Raw genomic sequence first — 24,392 nt, forward strand, 5'->3', positions numbered from 1 at the left:
ACAGGCTAAGTGACTGTCCGCTTCCTCTGTGACAACTCTACAAAATTCCTTTCCCCAAACTCTTCACTTGTTGAAGAGAAAAATCCTACTGGAAAAAAAGAGTTAAAAGATATCAGCAATACTGTTTCTAACTTACTATGTGATCTTAAGCTTTTACAGTTTTGAAATCAGAGTGCTGATCAAGGTGATATATAAAGATATCTTTTTATTGAGATTCACATAGTCCTATAAAACATTATATCTAGTAGAAAAACGTTAAGTATCAAGGACATCCTAAACTAAGAACTGGGCCTAAATAAGGGGTGAGGAGAACATAGAACTGTTTTTGAATATCACTCTAAATCTTCCCTGTTTCTGACTGCTCTCTGGAAACATGATGTCTGTGCAGCTGGCAGAATGCAAAGAGAAGTGAGAATGAAGCATATGTCCGTACCATCCTCATGGCCATGACCACCCGCCACTCCACTGCTGCCTTAGCCTCCCTCTTGTCATAAAGATACTCCATCATTTTCTTTCCTACACAACATAGTGACCCAGGCTAAAGGAAGAAACAGAGTTCATATGACTAGGTATAAACCTTTTCAAAATTACCATTTGAAAATAAAATAATTTTCAATCCATGGTGGTCTGAGTCATTAAAATAAGATGGTTATTCATTTTAAAACAAGATGGGCCATGTTACATTTTATGTATGTATTATATTTCATCTTTTTGCAGAACTTGTAAATGGAGATTGGAAAGGTAGTCTACTTTGTAAGACTGGATGCCTGAATTAACCATGTTTTTTATGTATGCGTACTGCATTAAATGTGGTCCCTTTAATATCTTTACCTTCTATTTCCAAATAATAAATTCAGAAATGAAAGAAGAGACATTAGAACTGATGCCACAGAAATAATATAAAAGGATCATAAGAAACTACTATGAATAATTGTATGCCTAAAAACTGACTAATCCAGAAGAAATGGATAAATTCCTAAAATGTACAAAGTGTCAATACTAAATCATGAAGAAATAGAAAGTCTGAACATACCTATAACTAGTATGGAGATTGAATCAGAAATTAAAAACCTCTCAACAAACAAAAGCCCGGTATCAGGTGCTTCATTGGTGAATTCAAACAAATATTTAAAGAAAGGCCAATCCTTAAACTCTTTCAAACAACTGAAGAAGAGAAAACATTTCTAAATACCTTTTAGAAGGCCAGCATTACCCTGATACCAGACAAAGATACTACAAAAAAAAAAAAGGAAAATATAGACAATTATCCTTGATGAATATAAATGCAAAAAACTCTAAATAAAATACTAGTAACTGAATCCTACAGCACATTAAAAGGATCCTACACCATGAGCAAGTGAGATTTATCCCTGGGATGCAAGGATGGCTCAACATATGCAAAGGAAAAAGTTAAAAAAATACATCATCATCTCAATAGATGCAGAAAAAGCATTTGACAAAATTCAGCATGATTTCATGATAACAACTCTGCCCACGGCTAAAATTATACTCTATGTTGAAAAACTGAAAGGTTTTCCTCTAAGATCAGGAACAAAGCAAAGATGCCCGCTCTCCCTACTTCTATTCAACGTAGCATTGGAAATATTAGTCAGAGCAACTAGGCAAGAAAAATAAAATAAAATAAAATGCACCAGAATCAGAAAGGAGGAAGTAAAATTGTCTCTGTTGCTAATGACATGATCTTTTATAGGAAATGCTAAAGACTCCATACAAAGCCATCAGAACTAATAAACCAATCAGCAACATTACAGGATAAAAATCAACACATAAAAATGAGTTGCATTTCTACACACTAAAAATAAGCTATATGAAAAAGACATTAAGAAAACAATCTCTTTTTTAAATAACATCAAAAAGAATAAAATACTTAAAATTCAATTTAACCAAGGAGGTGAAAAATGTATACACTGAAGTCTACATAACATTCATGAAAGAAATTAAAGACACAAATTAAAAGACATTCTGTGTTCATGGATTGGAAGACTTAATATTGTTAAAATGTCCATAATACCCAAAGTGATTTATGGATTCAATACAATCCTTACCAAAAAAAAAAAAAATTTCAATGGCATTTTTTTAAGAAATGGAAAAATCAATTCTAAAATTTATATGGAAACAGAAAAAATGAGGAATAGCCAAAACTAGTCCAAACTGTATAAGGGACTATTATAACTCAATACTAAAATAAAATAAATAAAATAATAAAAATTAATAACTTAATGAAAATGGGCTTAGGAATTGAATTAGAAATTTCTCCAAAGAAGACATATAAAGTTCCCAAAGGTATATAAAAATTCTCAACATCACAAATCATTAGGAAAATGCAAATTAAACCACATGAGATTTCACATCACACCTGTCAGGATGACTATAAACAAAAAACAAAATGCAACAAGTATTAGCTAGGATGTGGTGATATTGAAACCTCTGCACACTATTGGTTGAAGTGTAAAATGGTGCAGCCCTTATAGGAAACAACATGGACATTCTTCAAAAAATTGAAAATGGAGTATGATGCAGCAATCCTTTCCTAGATATTTATGCAAAAAGTATTGAAACCAGGATCTTGACAAGATAATGACACTCTTATGTTCACTGCAATACTGTTCACAATAAACAAATGTGGTAACAACCTAAATGTCCATTGACAAATGAATGGATAAAGAAAATGTGGTGTATACTTACAATGTAATACTGTTCAGCCTTAAAAAAGAAGAAAGTTTTCCATATGTGACAACATGGGTGGATTTTGAGGACATTATGCTAAGTGAAATAAGCCAGTTATAGAAAGAGATATAGCATGACTCCACTTATATTAGTTAGTCAAATTCATAGAATCAAAGAATGGAATAGGCCAGGCCCAGTGGCTCACGCCTGTAATCCTAGTACTCTGGGAGGCCGAGGCGGGCAGACTGCTCGAGGTCATGGGTTCGAAACCAGCCTGAGCAAGAGTGAAGCCCTGTCTCTACTATAAATAGAAAGAAATTAATTGGCCAACTAATATATATAGAAAAAATTAGCCGGGCATGGTGGCGCATGCCTGTAGTCCAAGCTACTCAGGAGGCTGAGGCAGCAGGATCGCTTGAGCCCAGGAGTTTGAGGTTGCTGTGAGCTAGGCTGATGCCACGGCACTCACTCTAGCCAGGGCAACAAAGCAAGACTGTCTCATACACACACAAAAAAGAATGGAATAGTAATTACCAGGGGCTAAGGAGAGGGGAAAATGAGGTGTTACGAGTCATCAGACATAAATTTAAGTCAAATAGGATAAATAAGCTCTAGAGATCTGCTGTACAACATTATTGTTGACTAATGTCTAGTCAACAATAATGTGAAGTACACTTAATTTATTAAGAGGGTAGATCTCATATTAAGTGTTATTATCACAGTAAAACAAAGCCAACAAACACACAAACTGTCCAATTAGAAAATGAGTAAAAGACACAAATAGACATTTCACTTAATAAAATATATGAACATCAAATAAACACATGAAAAGATGTATAAAGCATCATTAGCCATTAAAATATGCACATTAAAACCACAATGACCTATCTGTACACACTCACTAGCATACCTAAAATAAAAATAGTGACAACACAAAATGCTAGGAAAGATATGGACAAACTTCATCACTCATGTATTGCTAGTGAGAGTGTAAAATGACATAGCCCATACAAACTAGAAAACAGTTTGATTTTGTATAAAACTAAACAGGCAGTCACCATACGGTCCGGTGACTGGACTCCTGAACATTTATCTGAGAAACAAAAACTTATGTTTGCGTAGAAATCTGTACATGGATATGTACAGTAGCTTTTTCATAGCAGCCAAAAAGTAGAAAAAGTTCAGATGCATTTCAACATGTGAATGATAAACTGTGTTATACTCTTACAACAATGCTACTTAGCAGTAAAAAGGAATGAACTATTGTCAAACACAGCAACCTCAATTAATCACCAGAGTATTACTCTAAGTGAAAAAGCCAATCTTCAAAAGTCACGTACTGCATGATTTAATTTATGTAACATCCTTGAAATGACAAAGTCATAGAAATATAGAACAGATTAATGATTGCCAGGGGTCAAAAACAGGATGGGGGCAGAAGAGAAGTGGGTGTGGTTATAAACCAGCAACATGAGGTATACCTGTGGTGATGGTGATGTTCTGAATCCTAACTGAATAATGACAATTTCAATATCCTGGTTATGATATTGTACTATTTTTATTGATGTGTCCATTGGAGGAAAATGGGTAAAGGATACATGGTGTCTCTCTGAATTATTTCTTACAACTACACCTGAGTGTACAATTCTTCAAATAAAAACGTTTAATTAAAAAAGCCCGTGAGAATATTTGATATAAGGTATTAAAATGCTTGAACACATGCAGTGATATGCACACACATGTTCTAAAAGACATTTAAAAATAAGCAGAGTTGATAATTTGAATTATACGCAGTACAGGTTTTAAGATTTCTTTTGCAAGTGTAACTAAGCCTTACCTTATGTCATTGCATAAAAAGAAATTAATCTCCACAAAGAGTTCTTAGTAAATTTCAAATTTTTGAGGTTACTGAGCACAGTTCCCAAGATGGTAAGAACATTAATATTTTGTAATAATCCTCTCAAAAGCTGTCAAAATCTATATTAACTCAAAATCACAATGATAAATTGTTCATTTCTTTATGGGGAAAAATCCAATCCTGCATTTAAAAGGGTGTCTCTAAAAAGTTCAAAAACAATAGATGCTGGCATGGATGCAGAGAGAAAGGTGGGACTGCAAATTAGTACAACCTCTATGGAAAACAGTATGGAAATACATTTAAGAACTAAAAGTAGATCTATTTGATCTAGCAATCCTACTATTGGGTATTTACCCAAAACAAAAGAAGTCATTTTATCAAAAAGACACCTGCACTCAAATGTCTATCTCAGCACACTTCACAATTGCAAAGATGTGGAATCACCTCAAGTGTTGGATTCATGAGTGGATTAACAGAATGTGGCATATGTATACCATGGAATGCAACTCAGCCAAGAAGAAGGATGATTTAATGCCTTTTGCAACAATATGGATGGAACTGGAGATGATTATCCTAAGTGAAGTATGTAAAGAACAGAAAACAAACACCACATGTACTCACTATTTAAGTGGAACTAACCAATGTGTACACATGTGCAAGTGGGGAGAAAGGGATGGGCAAAAACCTACCCAATGGATACAATGAACAGTAACTGGGAGACAGGCACACTTATAACCATGAGTAAAGCATTATAAAAGCAATCCATGTAACCAAAATATTTGTACCCCCTAATACTTTGAAATAAAAAAATGGCGTCTCTAAACTATGGAACTATTCTGTGTTATAGCCTCTTCTCTTAAAATTATATTTTGTAGAAACTGTAACCAATATTTAGACATGGAAGATTTTTTTCCAAAACATCAGGACTCGAGGAAATCTTTAGAAAATCTGTAACCTATAACCTATAAGTAAAGACCTTTAACCATGATGTCTTTGACTCATAGACAGTTCACAGATCATGGTATTGAGATTTGAGTCCTGCCTTCACACCTGATTGGTTCCATGACTTTGGACCTTGATTTGTCATGTTTAAAACTATCAGAATTGTCCATATCTCCCTCATCTCCTTCTCCCACCAGAATAAAGTTTCTAATTTTACAGGTGAAAACACTGACTCCTTAAGGAAAGATCCAAATTAAAGGGACAAAAAAATTGATCCATTCTTCCTGTTCCTCACCTGAATAGCAGCCAATGTGTCTCCAGATTCCCCTCGGGCAACCATAGCTTCCTTTTCACTGATCCAAGCTTCCTCTTCCTCAGCATTGCCCATGAATTGCAGGTATTCTAGGGACTCTTCCAACTGAAGCCCTCTGTAGTAGGGTGGTAAGCACCAGTAAGGAAAAGAAGGAATGGGTAAGCAGTGGGAGTACAGTAGAGTGGCACAACCTCATCCAAGCAGACCGGCTCATTCTCACTAGGCAACTACAATTGAACTGGGCTTGAGTACAGCCTGCTATGTGTCTACTGGCCAGTGGTGCACATCTTCTTTGACGTGGAGGACACTCCTGCCCTAGAAGTTCATTTTATGTCATCATCTACTCTATAGGAAACTTTACTGGAGAAAGATAACCCTGACCAAACAGAAGGAAATGATGAGGTTTCAGAGCTGGAGAATATCATCAGCGAAGCAGTGTCTCTTTTTTACTTTGAGCGCTGCTTTCTTTCTTGTAAGATGAAGGCATCGCGAAAGAGTCAGAAGATCCCTTTCATTCCCCAGGAAGACATGTCTTCCTACTGGCCACAGGCATGGAATTATAGATAGAAATTGTTACATTTGGCCATAGAGCTATGTGGTTCATATTTGCTATATGACTGTGAGGGAGAAAAATACTCCTCCCTTCTTCCATTAGTAAGGGCTGCACATGATATTAAAACTGGGGAGAAAAAGCAAAACAGATGTGTGGCTAATAGTCTGGCATGAAGGATAACACACCTAGGAAAACAGAAATAAGAGACAGCTGCACGTAAGTGCAAGAGGAAGGGTATATTCAGAACGTAGGCAATGATCACTCTGTCTGGGGTGAATGGGGGAAAGACTCACAGAAGACTTGGCATTTAAGCAGGGACCTGAGAGACAGATGGGTAGCCGGGGAGAGCAGTCAATGCTGAGCAGGCACATAAGATGCTCCCAACAGCACCCTAAGACCTGGAATCCAGCAAGAGAATTGGGCCTTCTAGTCCCCACCCACCGAGCCTTGGCCAACTCTTTGAGCTTCTCCCAGTGTTGAACAAGCTGAGCCAGTCGCTCCTGGATCTCCTCTTGTTCCACAGCAGCCTTGTCTCCCAGCCTGTCTGCCATATCCAGCACATTCTGGAAAACACACGGTATCCACACCATGTTACCCCATGGTCTCTCCCCATTTAGCCATAGTCCCCTGGCAAAGCATCTAGCTTTTCCTACCTCCAGATAGTTTATACACTCCTTGGGATTTAGGATGGTCTTAAAAATCCTGGGAGAATAAAGAAAGCTGAAGCAATATCTACCATGCTAAACTTTCTCAAATATTGAAATATCTCAGCTCTTGTGCTAGGCTACTCTCCAGGATCTGCTTTGTGGATTATTCATGGTCACAGAGTGATCCTGCTGCCAACTTAGACCCAGGGTTGTGTTCTTCCCATATGGCTCAAGTACAGCTTTGCCAGATGTCCCAACCTGTGCCCCAATTGTCAACAACTGCCCAGAGATGTTAGAAGTGCTCTCTCCAGGGAAGAGTGTAGGTCCCTGTCCGGAATTCTTCTGTTCATAGAAGACAAAATATGGAAGAAAAGAGAACACTTATCAACTCTATGACTAACTCTCTGTGACCTTGGCACTCTATTTGCACATTCTGTAGTGTCCTCCCTATTTATTTGTAACTTTAGGGACTGCTGTTAGATTATTTCTCTCTTTTCAGGTCTAATATGCTGGTCCTACCTGGATGGCAGGCTCGTGGGCCACCAGCTCCCCCTCTAGGCGTCTGTGCTTCTTCAGTAAATTTTGAACACCCTGCAGATCCCTCCCATAGTCCTGGGAGCTCACTAGTACCAACTTCTCCCTGGGACCAAGAAAGGAAACAGAAAATGTGGAGTTTAGACATCTGAGGTCACCCAAAAGCAATAGTTTTCTAAGAGCGTGTGTGTGGCTTGGGGTGGTAGAGGTCGTAAATTATGGAACATCTTGGTGTCAATATCTGAAAACATAATTAGTGGCAGAGCCATTCATAAAACTTCCAACTTAAGCCAATACGAATTAAAATAACATAATCATGATCCTATGCACAGCTATGACAGCCTTCCTATTAGTCTCTTTTCCTGTCTACCTGTGTATTTTCTCTTTTTTTGCTCAAAATTTGCACTAATATTCCTTTTTTCAAAAAAATGTGAAAATTACATAGGACCTTCATGGCTTTTATTATTTCTGTCTATTAATATCAGTAATAAATTTAGCTAGAAAGGGCTACGGAACTATTACAGGAGTCATGGCGGTTGGATGGTTCCAACTTTAAAATGTTTGAACGTCACCATGAAGCACAGTCAAAGTCTACATAGACAAGATTATTTTCTTATGGCTTCTAAAAAGATTTTTTAAATGTCTTATTTACTGTCCTATGCTTGCCTATAATGCATTGATTACTCATAAGAATTAGCAGATTCATAGAAGAGAAGCATAATGAAGCAGGTTAGATGGGAAGTAGGCAAAATAACTTGATTCTCTAAGATTTTCCCAACCATAGTTTTTGCAATAAAACTAGATTTAGTAATGAAATCATGGCAGATACTGTGGAGCATTGTCTGTATGATGTCTAATTCAGTGTCATATATGATACATTGGATATAAAAAGAATAGTTACAAAGACCTGATCACCTGGGTAGGCTATAGATGTCCAGCTGACTCTGCGAGCATTACACTTTCTATGAACTATCTAGAATAAACATATATGAATTCTTAATTTTGTTCCAAGCATGTGTGTAACTGCTCCCCACACTCTCCATGCCTGTCTCTCTCTCACTCTCTCTCTCTCTCTCTGCCTGCATTCAATGAAGGAATTTGGGAACAATAAAATTAATGTTAACTTTAGACCAAGGCAAACATGAAGAAGTGAATACCAACTTCATAAAGCATCAACCTATTTCATGTCAACATACATTGGAACAAGTTTGGTAGATTATCTACTCTCTTGGATTATCTACCCATTGTGAACTGGTAGTACATACTCTATCCAGGATTCCTCATCATCTAGGTCCTGGAAGAACTGGAACAAGGCGTAGGTCTCTTTCAGCTTCTCATGGTGTGCAGCTGCCAAGTTCTGGACATTCAGGAAGCGCTTATTGACGCTATCCATTTTCTCCTCAATCTGTTCAACGTTGAAAGTCCCACTAGAGAGCAGATCTGCAGCCAGCTTATTCAGGTCCTTGAGTGCATCCTAGAAAGGCCAGTGTGCTCCGTGAACAGCATAGTACAGGTATTACACAGATCCTAGACTTCGGTTTGAAAGCCTGGCTCAAATAAATTGATTTTGAAGGTAGTGAATTTGAATATGAGTTATATACATATTAGTGTATGTACAGGTTGGGTAAGGGCCAGACGAGAGAACAATGACAGCTTTGACTACATTACTCAAAGTTTACATTTTGCTTTATGTGTCCTGTGCCTCTTCATGATGTTTTCACCTATATTTGCCTTCTCTTCCCAACGAGAATATAAGATCTTGATGAGCAATCACTTGTCCCCATACACGACTGTCTTCCTTCACAGTACTGAATCTGACAGCTAAAAATTGATTGATTGATTGATTGACTGACTGACTGACTGACTGACTGAAATATTCAACAAGAACTACTCTATTGGCAACATTCTTAGGCTGGCCGCAGAACACACCCAGGCTCTTCTGTGTCTAGTCCCATTCTAACCCAGATGCCTTGTGATGTCACAGGAAATAGCAGCAAGTCCTGAAGACTTGAACCTAGAAAGCCTTTGACTTCCTCCCCTTTCTGTGTATATCTGTGTTACCAAATAAAACTGATACTATAAAATTTGCCAGCATGAAATTAACACCTGCCATGATTTTTATCACTGCTCTCAGGATAAATTTTTGGTTGACATTAGGATACAACTGGAATCCTCTACCGGGTTTCCAGAGTGTATATATAGTTCAACTTAATTTCACATGCCCCATCTGATTTTATTTTTTCTAATTCTGTAAGGTAAACTTTCACTGTCTTTCAAAGACCAGACCAAATATAGCTTTGGAATATAGTTTATATGCATGCATCAGTAAGTAGATAAACAAGATAGCTTTTAGGATCCACTTCCTGGAGTCTTAGAACCTATAGCTTAGTGATAATTGAATAACAGAGACTGTTACAATGGCTCTGCAGCCCATGGCTTTGACCTGATTGAAATGACTGCTGGTTGAGAACACTAAGGTCAGTGTTACAAAGCTGTGTTTTCAAATAATTTTCTAAGAGAGCATAGAGAAAAGTCAGAAACATTTCCAGTCTGCCGAGGAGTGGAATTCTAGCACATTTACCTCTCGAGCCAACATCTCTGTTTCCAATAGCTGATGCTTCTTGAGCAGGTTCGCTGCCGAAGCCAAGTCCCTGGCCTGGTCTTTCATGGCCAGCAGTGTCTCCGCCTGGGAATGGAGAAATAGGCAATAAAACTGTCAGTGAAAACTGTCTTTAAGGAGAACAAGATTAGCAACTACATCCCCAAACGTTTCCCAAGAAAAGTCAAGGAAATTGTTCATGGACAAATTCATTTATCTGACAAGTATTTATTAAACTTTCTTGCCCCACCCCCACCCCCATCTCAAGGTGCAATTACCTCCGAGAGCCAGAACTCAAAGTCCCGGATGCCTGTGTTGAACCTCTGTTGGCGACTAGCCTCCTTGAGCTTCTGCCCTTTGTCAATTGTTCTCTCAAGCAGATAGTCCCAATGTCTCTCCAGCTCTTCCAGTTGCCCCTAACCCAAAGGGAGTGAGGGGTCATTATGGGTCTTTAAGACTGTGGGCCCTGTGACTACTTGAGAGGAGAATGTAGGAAGATTCTGGAGGCGGGGGTTAGCTAAAATTTGCTGATACTTGAATATCATACATTTCAAACAAGTTACACTTTATGTGGGAAAGCATCAGGAGGTGTTTAATGAAAGGAAAAGTTTGAAAAAAGGATCTTGGGCTGATTATAGCAACTGGCATCCAAATACCAAAAGACTCTCAGCAGAAGGGATAGAAAATGTAAAACAAGCATGATACAACTCAGGAATTTTGGGAGTTCTTTCTTAGAGTTCCAGGTACTAATGATGAGGGCAATAAAATCTGAGCATCACCATTTTCTTCCTTCCTGGTGCAATAGTCAAGTGGAAAACCACTAATCACAGAACATATTCTATGTAGCCATACATGGAACGTTGAAAGAGTAAACAATGTATCTTTATGAGTTTTTGCAATCCCAAACTCATGCTGATCAGAACCCTTACCTTCACAGTTTCTTCTTTGCCATCACATGCCTTCCGCTCAATCAGGGAGTTCCCCAGGTTGAAGACTCCTTCCACATGCTCAGCTTGGCTATTGACCTCATTTTCAAAGGTCTGGTGTTTCAGGTATTTCCTCTGTAAGGAGAGCAGAAACTAAATTACTCTCTTATTTGGGGAAATAAGGTAAAGTATTGAAAGGAAGGCTTAATCTCTCTTTCACAATCAAGGTGGTGGTGACTTCTGAAGGACCTGCTCTGTAGTAGATTCCAGTCCCTGAGGACAGGCCCAGTGGTTCAACAATAAGACAGTGTTAAAATGCAAAGGGGGATTACCATTCAACCAGCAATTTGGAAATGGTGAGATATTCTGAGATTCCCCTTTTGAACTTGCCTGAATGTTAGTGGGGTCTTTGTAGGATTCGTCACAGGCTGTGGGCAGCATCTCACTGATCCATTCTTCTAGCTCCTCAAGGTCATGGTAGAATTGTTTTAGGTCAGCATAGTCTCCAAGCTTTTCTCTCTCAGAAATCAGTTGTGCTTTGAGAGCCCTCCATCTGGAGGAGGGAGCCAGATCATCCTCTGCCCTTTACCCTTTACCCCACACACTGATGACATGTCTACAAGTATTCCCATTTACTGACCTGCCCCTTTTCCTCTCACATAATCTCATTGCTTTCAAATATAAAACACAGTGTTTAAGCCAGGTGATTTCTAAGGTAATTTCCATGTCTTTCATTCTATAAATCTAGGTTAGAAAGTTTCCAAAAGTGTCAAGATAGTTTTAGGCATCTAGAAATGACAAAAACTCAGAATGCCCTCTCCATCATAATGCTAGCAAACTCGTCATTTTGCTACATCTCCTGTAGCTCACAAAATAGTCACTCAGCCTGACCTGTCTAGCACATGTTGGAGGCGAGCAGCAATCTCCTCCTTGGCATAGTGGTCATCAGCTATGAGCCGCTCAGCAAAATGTTCCAGGTCAGTGATCTTCTCTTCCTAGATGAAGGAAAAGGAAAGAGCCCAGAAGCCTAAACATTAGGTCCTTGGTGCAAACTCAGATTCCCTCCTAGAAAAAAACAGAGATATCCTTTGTGGATTCAGGGAACAGACCCAGGACCAAAGAGTAAATGCCTTACAGGGAGGTAGCTTTCAACTCAACAAGAGGAGAAACATCTAATAATTATACTGAGATGGGCTGCATATGTGATACTGAGTTCCCTAAAGAATAGACACCCCCCATGATCATTGGAGAGGGTGAATCCTGTGTTGAGTAGGATGTTGAAATAGACAGTATATAAATCACTTCCAATTCTATGACCTGGGTTTTAGAATGCCAGACTTAAACTAAGAAAGTCCAATGGCCAAATATGACTTGGGAAAGGTAATGTCAAATGTCCAGTTGCCCTGTCTGCTCAGAGTTCTCTATAAGAGTCAAATGTGAATCAGAATACTTATAAATCATAATACCAGAAAAATGTATAGGACTCCTGCTATTGCTACTAATAGTTATTATTATAACTCTTATATTAGTATTTATTACCTGAGCAGTGATTGCTTTGTCCAAATCATCACGTTTCTTCATCAAGGCCTCCAGACTGTCTAAGGAACCCTTGTCATCTGACCTCAGGAAATTCTCTCGTGCCACCATCCAGCTCTCAATCTGATCACAGTCCCCTTGGAACAACTATGGGTAATGAAATTAGAGGCAAACAGTATAGTCATTCCAGGGGGAGCAAGGCAATAATTTTACTCCTCTCCCATGACAGTAACAAAAAGGGAACACAGAAGGTGTTCACCATCTTCCAAGAAACACTCATATGACAAATCTTAGCTATACTGAAACTTTTACACTTACCTGAACACACACTTTAAGTTTATATATAAGCTATCTCCAATTCTTAGAGTACTATTTCCTATACCTTGTGAATAGTGGCTGGTTATTTCTTTAACACTGTTAAAACATTATCCTTCAGGGTAACCTATGACACCCCCACTCTTTTCTCTCAGAAGCTTTAATCACATCTTCCTGTTTAGCATAAATGCACTCATATGTTTTGTTTTATTGATAATCATCTCACTGTACTAGAATGATCTGTCTATATGTCTAATTTCACCACCTAAGAAAAGGGTCACTATCTTATTAATCTTTGTGGCACCAGGGCCTTCATGTAGTAGGTTCTTCATAAAAATCAATCAACAAATCCTTCACTCAATCAATGAATGATGATCACCCCACTTCACATCTAGGACTGACCACTATCTTGTTTGGCTTTTCTAAGAGCGATGAGAGCTGAGCATAAAACAATGATAAGTCTACAAAACAGAGTACAACGCCAGATAATCAAGAGATGCCCTTGTATTCGCAACATGAAAAATCGACTGGGCCTGTAAGAACCATGTAAAATTGTATAAAAGGAACAGAGGCTAAATCTTCTAACAGTTGGAAATTTTCTATACCTGCAACTCAAGGCATTGGTCTAGGATCTTCTTGCGTTGTCCCCAAGCCTTCTCCAAATCATCTCTCTCTAGTCTGACATCTTGAAGCTTTTTCTCAATTTCAGGGCTAGCACGATGCCCACTGTCTATAAGTTCTGCACCAAAGTGTTCTAAGGCCTGGAAGGTAGGAGCCTCTGCCTCCATGTCAGCTAGATGCTCCTGTGGGAAAAAGGGGTAAGAGATTAAAGAGGTCAATTCCATCCAAAATTGTAAAATGAGGAGAGGTTTTTAGGTCAAGTAATCAGTGTTTATGGCTTTTGTAGCCATACCTGGTGCCGCTCCAGCAAGATCTCTGTGCCAGTTAAGTCTTCAGCCAGCTCCTTCGATGATACCATGGCACCAATGCCACTGATCCAATTCTGTAGGTCCCTAGAGAAATAGACATATTGGGATTGACCGAAAAAAGATCCCTGTGCCTTTGTTTGCACAGTTCTGGTGACATGACTAGCTTTGTCTTCTGTTAAAATCCTGGCTGATAAGGTGCAGTGAAATGCCCACCTTATCTACAAGGCATCACCTGTTCTCTTCACCTCTGGATCCCCACTGTTTGTTAGGATGTGTGTTTCAGCTCTTATCATCTTCTGCCATGGTTATTCATATTCTACTCTGCCTCTTCAATTGAACAAAAGCCCTAACACCCCACAACTAGTACCTTATGTATAGTATACATTTACAGAAGCGTGCTTAATTTAACCTAGATGGCCTTACATTCCCTCAAACTTCAATATTTTATGGCTCGAAGCATTGAATCTGAGATGTTTGTGCCTTACAAGAAGTGAGACTTGGACACAGTGATGCCCTCCACACCTAGCAGTGAATAGCATCTGCACCAAGACTGCTCCTAGAAGCTCTCCTCAGGGGCCAGACATGGCAATTGCCTGCCCTATCTGGTGTAAGTCTGCCCTTTGAGGTTTACCTGGCCTTGTTGAGGAACAGGTAGAATTTCTGGGACTCATTTAGGCTTTCCTTACGATCCTGTGTGCGCCCTTGCAGGTCACCCCATGCCTCATTCAGCTCCAGTCGCTGTCTCTGCAGGTCCTCAGTGGCATCCGGATGGGACTCACTGAGACGCTCTGCTGTCTCCCCCAATATGGTCACCTGGGGAGGTGCAAGAGCTCTGATAATCAGCCTAGAGTTGCACTTGAATCTTAGCAAAAGAAGAGTTTGAGTTCTGGTATTCATCTCCCCACATAGACATCAGTGATATACAAGCATGTCTTAATACTATATAAAATAACATCAACATTCAGTCTACATGATAACTCTGAAGTAGTCAAAATGGATATTATTATACTTCTTTTTAAGAGAAAAACAAATTGTGGGAAAGAGTGGTTAAGGGATCCTTCTGGTTAATGGTAGCATCACTTAGAGAATCCAAGCGTCCTCATTCTTCATATGAAGATCTTTCTAATATAGACATCTTCTGGGCTTCTTTTTGCTCTGCATAATAGTGTCAAACTGTATGAAGCCTCTGAGTGTGTCTGGCAAGGTCCAAGGTCCAGAGTTCACTTTTGGGTTGGAGCAGAGTTAAACTCATTCAATTCCTGACTGAGAAAAAATTGCACCATGCTCAGGCATAGGCCTGACTATCCTGTCCATGCTCAGGCATATGGACATGTGCTGTATATCCTAGGCTACTGGCCTACAACCAGATGCCACAAGTTCTGGTTGCTTGGAACCCACTAAAGAGGCAAGGGACACAGAGTACTCACTTACACAGTAGAAGTGCAATGCATTTTTCCCCTTGCTAATGGGCATGGGGGCATGTGCTTTTAGAGGTCTTATGTAGGGACAGGTACAAAAACAAGTATGTTGCAAGATAAAGAGAATATAAGACTATGGAACTGGGAAAGAGGACCAAAGAAGGGGGCATTGGTGTAGGCATAAACATGAAGAGAAAAGTGTTAAAAAAAAAAAAAAAGCTTAGAAGCACATCTCACCTTTTCCCCCAGGGGTAGAAGGTCTCTCTCAAAGCCCTCATGCTGTCGCTGAAGGGCCTGAACACTGAACAGGTCAGAGCCAGGATCTGCAGCACTGAGAGCCTGGCACTTCTTCTCAATCTGCTCCTTCGTGTCATCTGCTTCTCTGGTACATAAGAGAATAGAGAGTTTAGGAGTTAGGATGTGTACCACAGGCAGACTAGCAGGGCTCACAAGAAAGTCACCACCACCACCACCATTATCAATGTCACCCTTTATAATGTGCTAAACACTTAGGCTCATTTAGCCTTTACAGCTCCTGGAGGCATAATTGCTATTACCATTCTTATGATCCATATCAGGAAGTTGAAGCCCAAGAAAGGCCCCAATCTCAAGATTACATCACCGCCTGATGGTGGAGCCCAAGTTTGAAGCAGGTGGTCTGACTGCAGAACCACATGCCTACCCATTACATTTCACAGATTTCCATCTTAGGCTATCTGAACAGCCAGACCCATCTGAGTCTCAGTTTTCCTTCCTTGCATCTTCAAAAATACATTTATACACACTGAAGGTGTTTGGTTTCTGTTCTGTTTGTTTGTATGACTGTGTGTGTTTCTAGTGTCAACAAAGGTTTGAAAATCAAACAAAATAATGTTGAATGAGCAGTTAAGTTCAATGTGACATCTGTTGCCCTCAACAGTCTGCTTATAATTCAGAAATGTAATTACTTAAAACTTCTTGTTTCTACTTTAACTTTCATTCACTATCATGGAAACATATATAGACTATTAATTATGTACCAGGGCCCAGCTAAGGTATTTGAAAATTGAAGTTGGTTGTCTGGGAATATCCTGTGTGTCAGGTGAGAATCCACTAGTGAGAAACCTGATCTCCTATTGGCAAATTGTCTCCATCTCAGGGAGGAGGGTTAAACTGATAGCTATGGCTCTACCACAGGGACTAGACTTGGGAGTATTGTGACTAGGTTCTAGAGCAGCACTGCCTTTTAGAGTTACAACTCTCACCTGTGAAACATCTGGACAGCATGGGCACTGCCCAGTAGCTGCCGCTGGTCATCTGCAAGCTTCTGCAAGGAACCCCAACGGACATTCAATTCCTGAAAGAGGCAGACACATCAGACCGGAGACAGAGAACTAACCCAGATACCCCACTGGTTTCTAAAGACTGGATGGGATTTAAATCATGCTTGTTCTTGTCTTCTTCAGAAATTGCATAGCTTTACTTCTTTTTTGGAACTCTTGAGGTTGTGCCTCATTTTTGCCAGAGCAGTAGAGAAAGGGATTTCTTCCCGAAAGGATGTACCAGGGTGGAACCATCAATCCTAGAGCAGATGCTTGTTGCCAGAGTCTAGATTACAAACTCAGAAAATTGATTGGAAAGTGTTGCTTTGGTAGTTAGGAGCTATCACATTTCTCTAAGACAAGCATAATATCTTTCTGTATCTTGTTTTGAATATATTGAGTGACCTATTAGAGCCCTACTTTTTGTAGGGGGCAAGTAATTTTTCCTCTACACATTCCTTCTCCCATTTATCCCATAACAACCAACACAAAAAGTGGCAGAAAACTCATGCTCACTGGTTTATGAACCCAGAGAGCTAGACTGGACATTCATGAATGTTTGTTAGGTCTTTTATGGAACTATAAGTCCAGATCTGGATCAGGTCAAGAATGTCCCCTCCCCCATCTCTGCTGCTCTATATTCTTCTCCTTTTTGGCTTTGTTTATTAGAACCTTTCTCTTTCGGTAAACTTTCCTGATTAACCCCTTCACACTAATAAGCTTCTTTATCTGCATTCTCTTTGCATTCATGTATTTGAGAATTTCTTGTGTGAGTGCAGCGGTGAGGGGGAGAAGAGTATGTATTGTAATTTAAGAATTTTAGGTCAGTTCAAATAACTTCAGTTCAAAAGTTATATTCTGGGATGGAGGTGGAAAGAAAGAACTTTATGTTCAATTTTATAGAGCTCAGTACAGAAAATTAAAGGGAAATTTGGAGATTGTGCTATCCAACACTCTTGCTTGTCAGATGTAGAAACTGAGATCCTTAGAAATGAAGTGACTTGCCCAAGGACACAGGCAAGGAGTGAGCCAGCACTTAAACCCAGTTTTCTTGATGTCCAGTGCCACATGCTCTAATATGTCTAACACTGCCACTTACAGGTAAATATGAACTTCTGCCCCCAATTATTTTGTCTCCCTCCATCCCCTCTACAAAAGTACTTATGTGAGAGCACAAAGAATACTCAATAAATGTTAATAAGTGAACCTGCTTCAATTAAGTTCATTTAGACAACAAAAATGGATATACGATTTGGACTATTGTCTTTGGCCTTTCCAGTCATCAGTTCTAAACTGCCATTACATCCTGCATGTCCTAGCTAATCTGCACAATATAAAGTTGAGAATATTAGAGTGAAATGAAGACTCCCAAAGCCCAACCTGGTGGTGAGGAGGACTGGAGGGAGTCTCAGTTACCTGCCGGATTTGAGCTCCTTCTGGTGTTAGAAGTTCTTCAAATAGCAGATCATCAGCTATCTTGTTGATATCCCTTAGCCGAGGCTCATTGGTTTTCAAATCCTGGATGGGAAAATTTGCCCCAAGCAATGTAAATATCCTTCCCAAGAATCCACCACTCTTGCCTCCTCATCTCTGCCCCTACTTGGCTAGATAGTAAACATATTACCAACCTCACTTGTTATGCATACCAAGCTGCCCTCCATTAAACTGCCATGGAGAAGACTGCCCTTAAACACTCTGACATCTAGTGGCTCTCCAAAACTTGCCAAGGGAACTATTATATAGCTGGAGTATGCAGTATATACATTTTTCTAGATTTCTTAAAATCTCACCTGGTTTAGTTATACCATCAGAGTGATTTATACCTGAGCTGTGTAATATTCTTTTCTATCACTACAAAATCCTCCACCTTTATAGAATTTTATTAACTGAGTTACAATCTGCCTGTGTCAAGAGATGTTGTAAGAAACAGCTCTAGGGAGTTCTCCCCCAACCCATATATATAGCGAGATAGAGAATTCCATGTAGAAGGTATCATAAGAGAAAGAAAGGAAGGAATGTACACTTACTGCTAGTTAAGATAATGGAATAAATCTGAGAGAAGGAAGGACAATGAAAAGGTTTTATGCAGGCAAAACCTTAGAAACTATCTGGCTATAAAGTCAGCTTGTTCTTTCCCTTTTTCCTCCCCAACCCATGCCCCATGATTAGACTTTATAGACTGATTCACAACACTTCATCTCAAGCTGTGCATCAGGAACACAGTAAGTTATAGGGCAAGCGTTGAAGAATTCAGGGAGACTGGAACTTCATGCAGGATTTTGGAGTGGCGGGGACTGCAGGCTGCACAGTTAGGGTAACTTTCTTTGCATTTCCCTTCCAATTTTTAACAACTGCAATTCCCAAAGGAAGAGCTGAGCTGCAGAGCTCTCAGTAGTTTGGGGGAGGATATTTAACAAGTGAGAAATAAATTGAAGATTTATGTGGAAGTAGATAGGGGATAAAAGGAAACAATGACAACCCTTAAAAAGGTGTTGGGAGAAAGTTCCTCTTTCTCACCGTTTGGAACTCATCAAACTTCTTCTGCAGTTCCCAAACATCATCTAGTACCACATCGATGTTTTCTGCCTTTTTCTCTCTAATCCAATCCAACATGTCTCCTGCCTCATAGGCCAGCAAAAATTCATTGTAACGTTGCAATAGATGGCGTCGGCGTTCTTCTGCCCGATCCAGGAGGGAATGGTACCTGGGTGGAGATGTCAAGACAATGGGAAGAGTGGAATAAAAGTTGGAGAAAAAAACAGAAGAGTAGAGGAAGAGTGAGAAAAATAAAGAATAAAAGAGACAAAAGGGAGAGGGAGGAAATATCAAAAGAAGAGAGGAAGAAACAAAGATAGAAGAAAAAGGGCCTGGGGAGCAGAGAGGTGAACACACAATACAGCATCTAAAAATAATAAAATTGTCAATGACCCAGTAGTATGACTGGCAACATCTCATTCTATAAACATAAACTTTTTATATGACAACTGAATATGAAACAGCCTGGTATAATAAACGAAGTTCATAGGAATGCCAGGAGATTGACTTTTAAATGACCTTTAAAGAATGTGGGCAGAGAGTCAGAAGACATGGCTCTGTACGAGTCTGCCTTCAGGCAATTGACTTAATGGTTTTGGGGCTGCCTTTCCGCACAACAAAACTGAAATACTGGAAGGATCCTGGGTTTACTTTCAGTTCTTAACATCTGCGGATTTGCTATGGCATCTCTAACAGTTACAGAGTCTTCAGCCAATGGGAAGTGTTTGGCCAAACACTGTCCAGTTCTGTAGCCTCCAGAACTTACTGGTTTTCAATCTGCTCCTGGCGCTGGGTGATGCTGCCTGGCTCTTCTCGCCGCCGCAGTGGGAGCCCTGGGAATTCATCAGGGGTCAGCTTTCTGACAAAGGCAGCAGGGATAAAGCCCTGGTGATCATCGGCTTCAACCTTCCACCAGTCCTGCAGGGAGAGTAGACCCCCACTCCTCCCTTACTTCTTGGAACAAACAGGAGAGGCTCCAAGACTTCTAACTGTGACTCTAGGCACAGGCACAGGCCAATGGCCAAGAGAAGCTAACCCTCTTCATTGAGAGGCAGATAATTTTTACATATTACAAAGAAAGTAATCAAGGAATTGCAAGAATTGAAGAGACAAGTTTCTGAAATCAAGTAATCTGACATTTGATTTTAGACCCTTAACTTTTTTAAACACCAAAGACAGCTCTTCTAATGATGGGGCATTTTGTTCATGAGAAATTTACAGAAAGCACATGAAGTGAGTTCTAATTAGACTTCTTGGGAGTAGAGCATATATGTCTGATAATATTGCACAAAAAATTTTCCAGAGGTTCTAAAAATTGTGAATTGCTCCGGAATTCATTTATGTGATTTTTTTGTGGTTGTTGTTGTTGTTAGTGTTGCTAGACTTACTGGCCTCTTTGTAATTAATTTCTTCAGAGAATAATATGGTGAAGTAAAGGGGCCTAGACAAAGAGAAAAAAAGGCCTGGCATATATTAGATAATGAAATAGCTTGCTTCTCCAAAACTTCACTTACCTTTAGAGTAACAATATCCCAAACTCTCTTCTTTTCTTCTCAAGAATTTTTGGAGATTAATTAGGTATCAGAGTATAAAAAATTACTTGAGTTCTTAGGGAAAAATAGTAAAAATCCCAACCAATATTTTATCACTGTTCTCAAAGGCACAAGATCTAAACAAAATCAAGTTGATAAAAGACTAGTCTTCAGGCTCCTCCTAAACCCAGACATGGTTGTTTCATCACTAGGAATATTGGTACAGAAGAGGAACAAGCTAAGAGAAGGGACAAACGGGACAATTTAGTTCTGTAACTATATTATAGAATTGTCACTCATACCTACTATATCTTTGGGCTAATTATTTAACTTTGATTCTCCATTTCTTTAACTGTAAAGTTGGTATTATAATTCCAACAGATATGTATAGGTTCTTGTACAATATCTGGAGGAAAGCTACTACTCAATTAGTTATAGTTATTTAAGAGACAAAGCGATGGGTGATGAAAATAATATATATATCTGGCAGGGTTGGGAGAGATGACTCTGGAAGAGCCACTCTTGATGGAAAGGAGGTTAGAAGGAAAACTCACCTTGTTGATGGAACTCAGTAGAGTTAAGACATCATCTTTCTTCATGGTGACTTCTCGAGGGCTGCGGGCCTCGAAGTTATATAAAGCCACAACCCTCTCTTCTCGAGCAGATTCGTCCACTGGCATAGCCTGTTGTTGCTAAACAAAAACAGGAAGCATCTGTCAGTCATCCGTATCTCCCTGCAGAGCCCACCAATGGTGGGCAGTTCCTGGGGCCTCGTAGGAGACAGTAGCCGCTGGCTGGAACCTCTTATGAGGATGCAGAGGTTAAAATGTGTGGTCGTCAGAGATAATCATCCACTCTAACACTTATCAGGGGGATAGGCAGGTTGAGAAGTATAAATGTGGAGCAAGAAAGTGAATATGTGGTTTGTCAGAAACATATTAAATGCTATAAGCAACTGGTTATTAAAGCGGAAGAGGAAATATGCTTCCCTAAGAAGGTCTAAGAAGATTATATACACCAATATTTCAGGAAATTTTTTGAGAAAGTGAAAGACACACTATCTGTCATCATCTTTCCCTTTCCTCGGCCTCCACTGAAAATTTTTCCCATCATTCCGGCCTTTAAGTCACTGTGTCAAGGAGCTCTGGACCTTCCTTTTTAGAGCACAGGAAAAGCCACAGAATTTTAACAATTGAGAACACTGACTGAGGTCATTAAAGATATTTTATCTCTCTTTAGAAAGCAATATGCACTGCAAGGTAGAGTTTTCTCTGATGTTTACCTTCTGCAAATATCATATCTCTGAGACAATGAGCAAAATATAACCCCTCTTCCTAAACAATGACCCGCCCCTTCATCAGATTGGAGCTGAAGATGAACCTCCCTTCACAGATCCGCCTGATTCCATATTCTTCAAGTTCTCTGTTTCCCCATAAAATACAAGCATAAATCCATCTGTTCTAGTTTGGGCGCCCAGAGTGCACACCCTGGCCAAGGCACGGTGTAAGAGCTACATAAACATATATTGACTGACCACATTGAGTCTATGTCTTTTGTCTACTCCAAGTGTGTGAATTCAGAGCCTCATTAGAAAGAATGACTGAATGTAAGAAGTATAGCTCTTTTATTCTTCCACTACCTACAGGAATCACCTTGATAGCATTTGTTTGATTCCAGCTTCATCCAGTCTTCACGACATTCTCTTTCACCTTGTACCTGAGCCATACTCACATTCTTAACCAACTGCACTTCCCATTTCCCAAATACATCTGATTGTTTTATGCCTTTGTGCATTTGGTCTCATGGCTTATTAACTAGAAAATCCCTGCATAGTAAACCACTCATCTTTTTTTCTTTATTAACTCAGATAAAATGGATCCCCCCAGCTACGAAAATTTTCCTATCTTCCAGTCCTCTTATTTCAGGAGAACAGAAGACTTCTTTCTTCAAGACTCTTTTTCTTGTTCATACATTTATTATATGTACTTATTGCTTGAATTTCTGGCTTCCTAATAGACTGTAATTTTCCTGCAAATCAGGATTATTTTTTATTCATACTTGCATATAGCAGACATTTAGTAAGTATTGGTATTAAAAAAAAACAAGGAATGAAGTAAGAGAATTAGAAAGGAAGATAAGAAGAGATGCAGACAAAGAAAATTGGGAAATAAAGAAAGAAAAAAAGGATAGAAGTATAAAAAGGAAGAAAGGGAAAGCCAAAAAGACACCAATGAACACATGATAACATTTATTGACAACTTCTTTGGGACTAAGTCTCTGCAGATGCTACAATTTCTGCCTGCCTATAAGGACCATAGAACTTAGTATTTTCTTTGCAATTGTTTTCTGGGTTGTAAGAAGTAAAAATTAGTGATAAAGAGAATTCCTTTTCTTCTGTCAAAGTGAGATTCTCATCATCACTAAGTTTATCTTACCTGGCAGTCTTCTGCCTGAGCACGTAGAGCTTCTATACTTTTTCCGAATGCATTGAGATCCACTAGGAAGGCCTCATGCTTCTTTAGAAGAGCCTGTATTTGTTGATGACAAGATCATCAGAACGAAGATAGGAAGACTAAGAAACCCCGGGGGATGATTCAACTGCTATTATTTTGCATTATGCTGACTGCCTTAAATCCCGGTAAGAGCTACTTTCCAACTATTATAAAATTCTTTTTAGCCCAAACTTGCAAAACTCAAGAAAATGGGAATTAAAAAATAAATAACAATTTTAATATGTTTGCTAAAATCAAAAATAATTTAGCTTTTGCACAAACATTTTTATCAACACACATCATAGCTGAAAGATTAATATTGTTACTTCGTAGGATAAACGTTTAGCATAACTTTAAATGTGTATTCCATTTATTTCTAGTACTAAAGATATGTGAAATACTATACCAACTTCCTGTAGGACAACGAACAAAACAAAGAAACAGATATAAAGGGTAATTATGACCTTTGAGGTTCTTCTTGCACCAACATCTGGCTAATTAAATTTCAATAAAGTAATTAAGGTGTCCATATAGTACAACTGCAGAAGCATGATTGGTTTATGAAAGCCCAAGGTTTTTCTGGGAAGTTTAGGATATGATCAAGACAGGCATAAATCTCTGGCCGTATTTTTTGGATTTGGACAATCTCTAAATAATCTAGGATCTCTCTGGGATTAGAAAAATGTGGTGTATCTTTTGGGATCCCTGTCAATTCTGAAGGAATCCCAACTGATAAATGCCAAAGGTGATGGCTCCAGGAACCCCAAATAATTTAGCATAACCTGTAGCTGTCCCACAACTGAAGCAAACCCCGAATTAACAATTTAATAGCATTTTGTGAGGATTCACTGGACAATGTTCAACTCCACCCCCACCTTACCCCAGCTGCCTCTTCATCAGCCCCATAGTTAGTGTTGTCTACAATAGGCTCCTTCTCTCTAATCCACGCTTCTGCTTCATGCAGGTCAGCCAGGTACTGCTGGAACTGGACATTGGCCTTAAGATCATTCTGCCGTCTCGCTGCTCGAGCGCAGAGAGACTCCATGTTCTGGTTCAAACTCTTGACCCTAGAGGCCACATCTTCTGCAGCAAAGTGTTCTATGGAGTAGTTATTTTTAAACAATTAGTATGACCATCATTAATGTCTACTGTATTATATAATCATTTAATAATCTGGGAAAGAAAAAGAGAGGCATAGGATGGCGCTACATTTTGTCAATGTCATATTTTTATATGACATATTTTTATATGACAATTCCCTGGGAATTGGAGTT

The 24,392-nt window shown here is 39.2% G+C and overlaps 1 protein-coding gene across 1 annotated transcript in view; it reads right to left on the reverse strand.

Moving 5' to 3' along the window:
• SPTA1 (spectrin alpha, erythrocytic 1) overlaps window positions 1–24,392 on the reverse strand; it is a 65,428-nt gene that overhangs the window by 14,331 nt on the left and 26,705 nt on the right. Inside the window, 21 exon segments of the mRNA XM_076000262.1 lie at window positions 5,784–5,916; window positions 6,796–6,917; window positions 7,521–7,641; window positions 8,801–9,009; window positions 10,117–10,221; window positions 10,413–10,550; window positions 11,064–11,221; window positions 11,447–11,613; window positions 11,952–12,055; window positions 12,600–12,743; window positions 13,517–13,714; window positions 13,825–13,924; window positions 14,472–14,653; window positions 15,496–15,640; window positions 16,503–16,594; window positions 17,976–18,077; window positions 19,077–19,263; window positions 19,861–20,012; window positions 21,181–21,318; window positions 23,062–23,154; window positions 23,999–24,216. Of these exon segments, the coding sequence (XP_075856377.1) occupies window positions 5,784–5,916; window positions 6,796–6,917; window positions 7,521–7,641; window positions 8,801–9,009; window positions 10,117–10,221; window positions 10,413–10,550; window positions 11,064–11,221; window positions 11,447–11,613; window positions 11,952–12,055; window positions 12,600–12,743; window positions 13,517–13,714; window positions 13,825–13,924; window positions 14,472–14,653; window positions 15,496–15,640; window positions 16,503–16,594; window positions 17,976–18,077; window positions 19,077–19,263; window positions 19,861–20,012; window positions 21,181–21,318; window positions 23,062–23,154; window positions 23,999–24,216 (3,008 nt within the window).

Source organism: Microcebus murinus, chromosome 2 (genome assembly GCF_040939455.1).
Source record: "Microcebus murinus isolate Inina chromosome 2, M.murinus_Inina_mat1.0, whole genome shotgun sequence".
NCBI classification, from domain to species: domain Eukaryota; kingdom Metazoa; phylum Chordata; class Mammalia; order Primates; family Cheirogaleidae; genus Microcebus; species Microcebus murinus.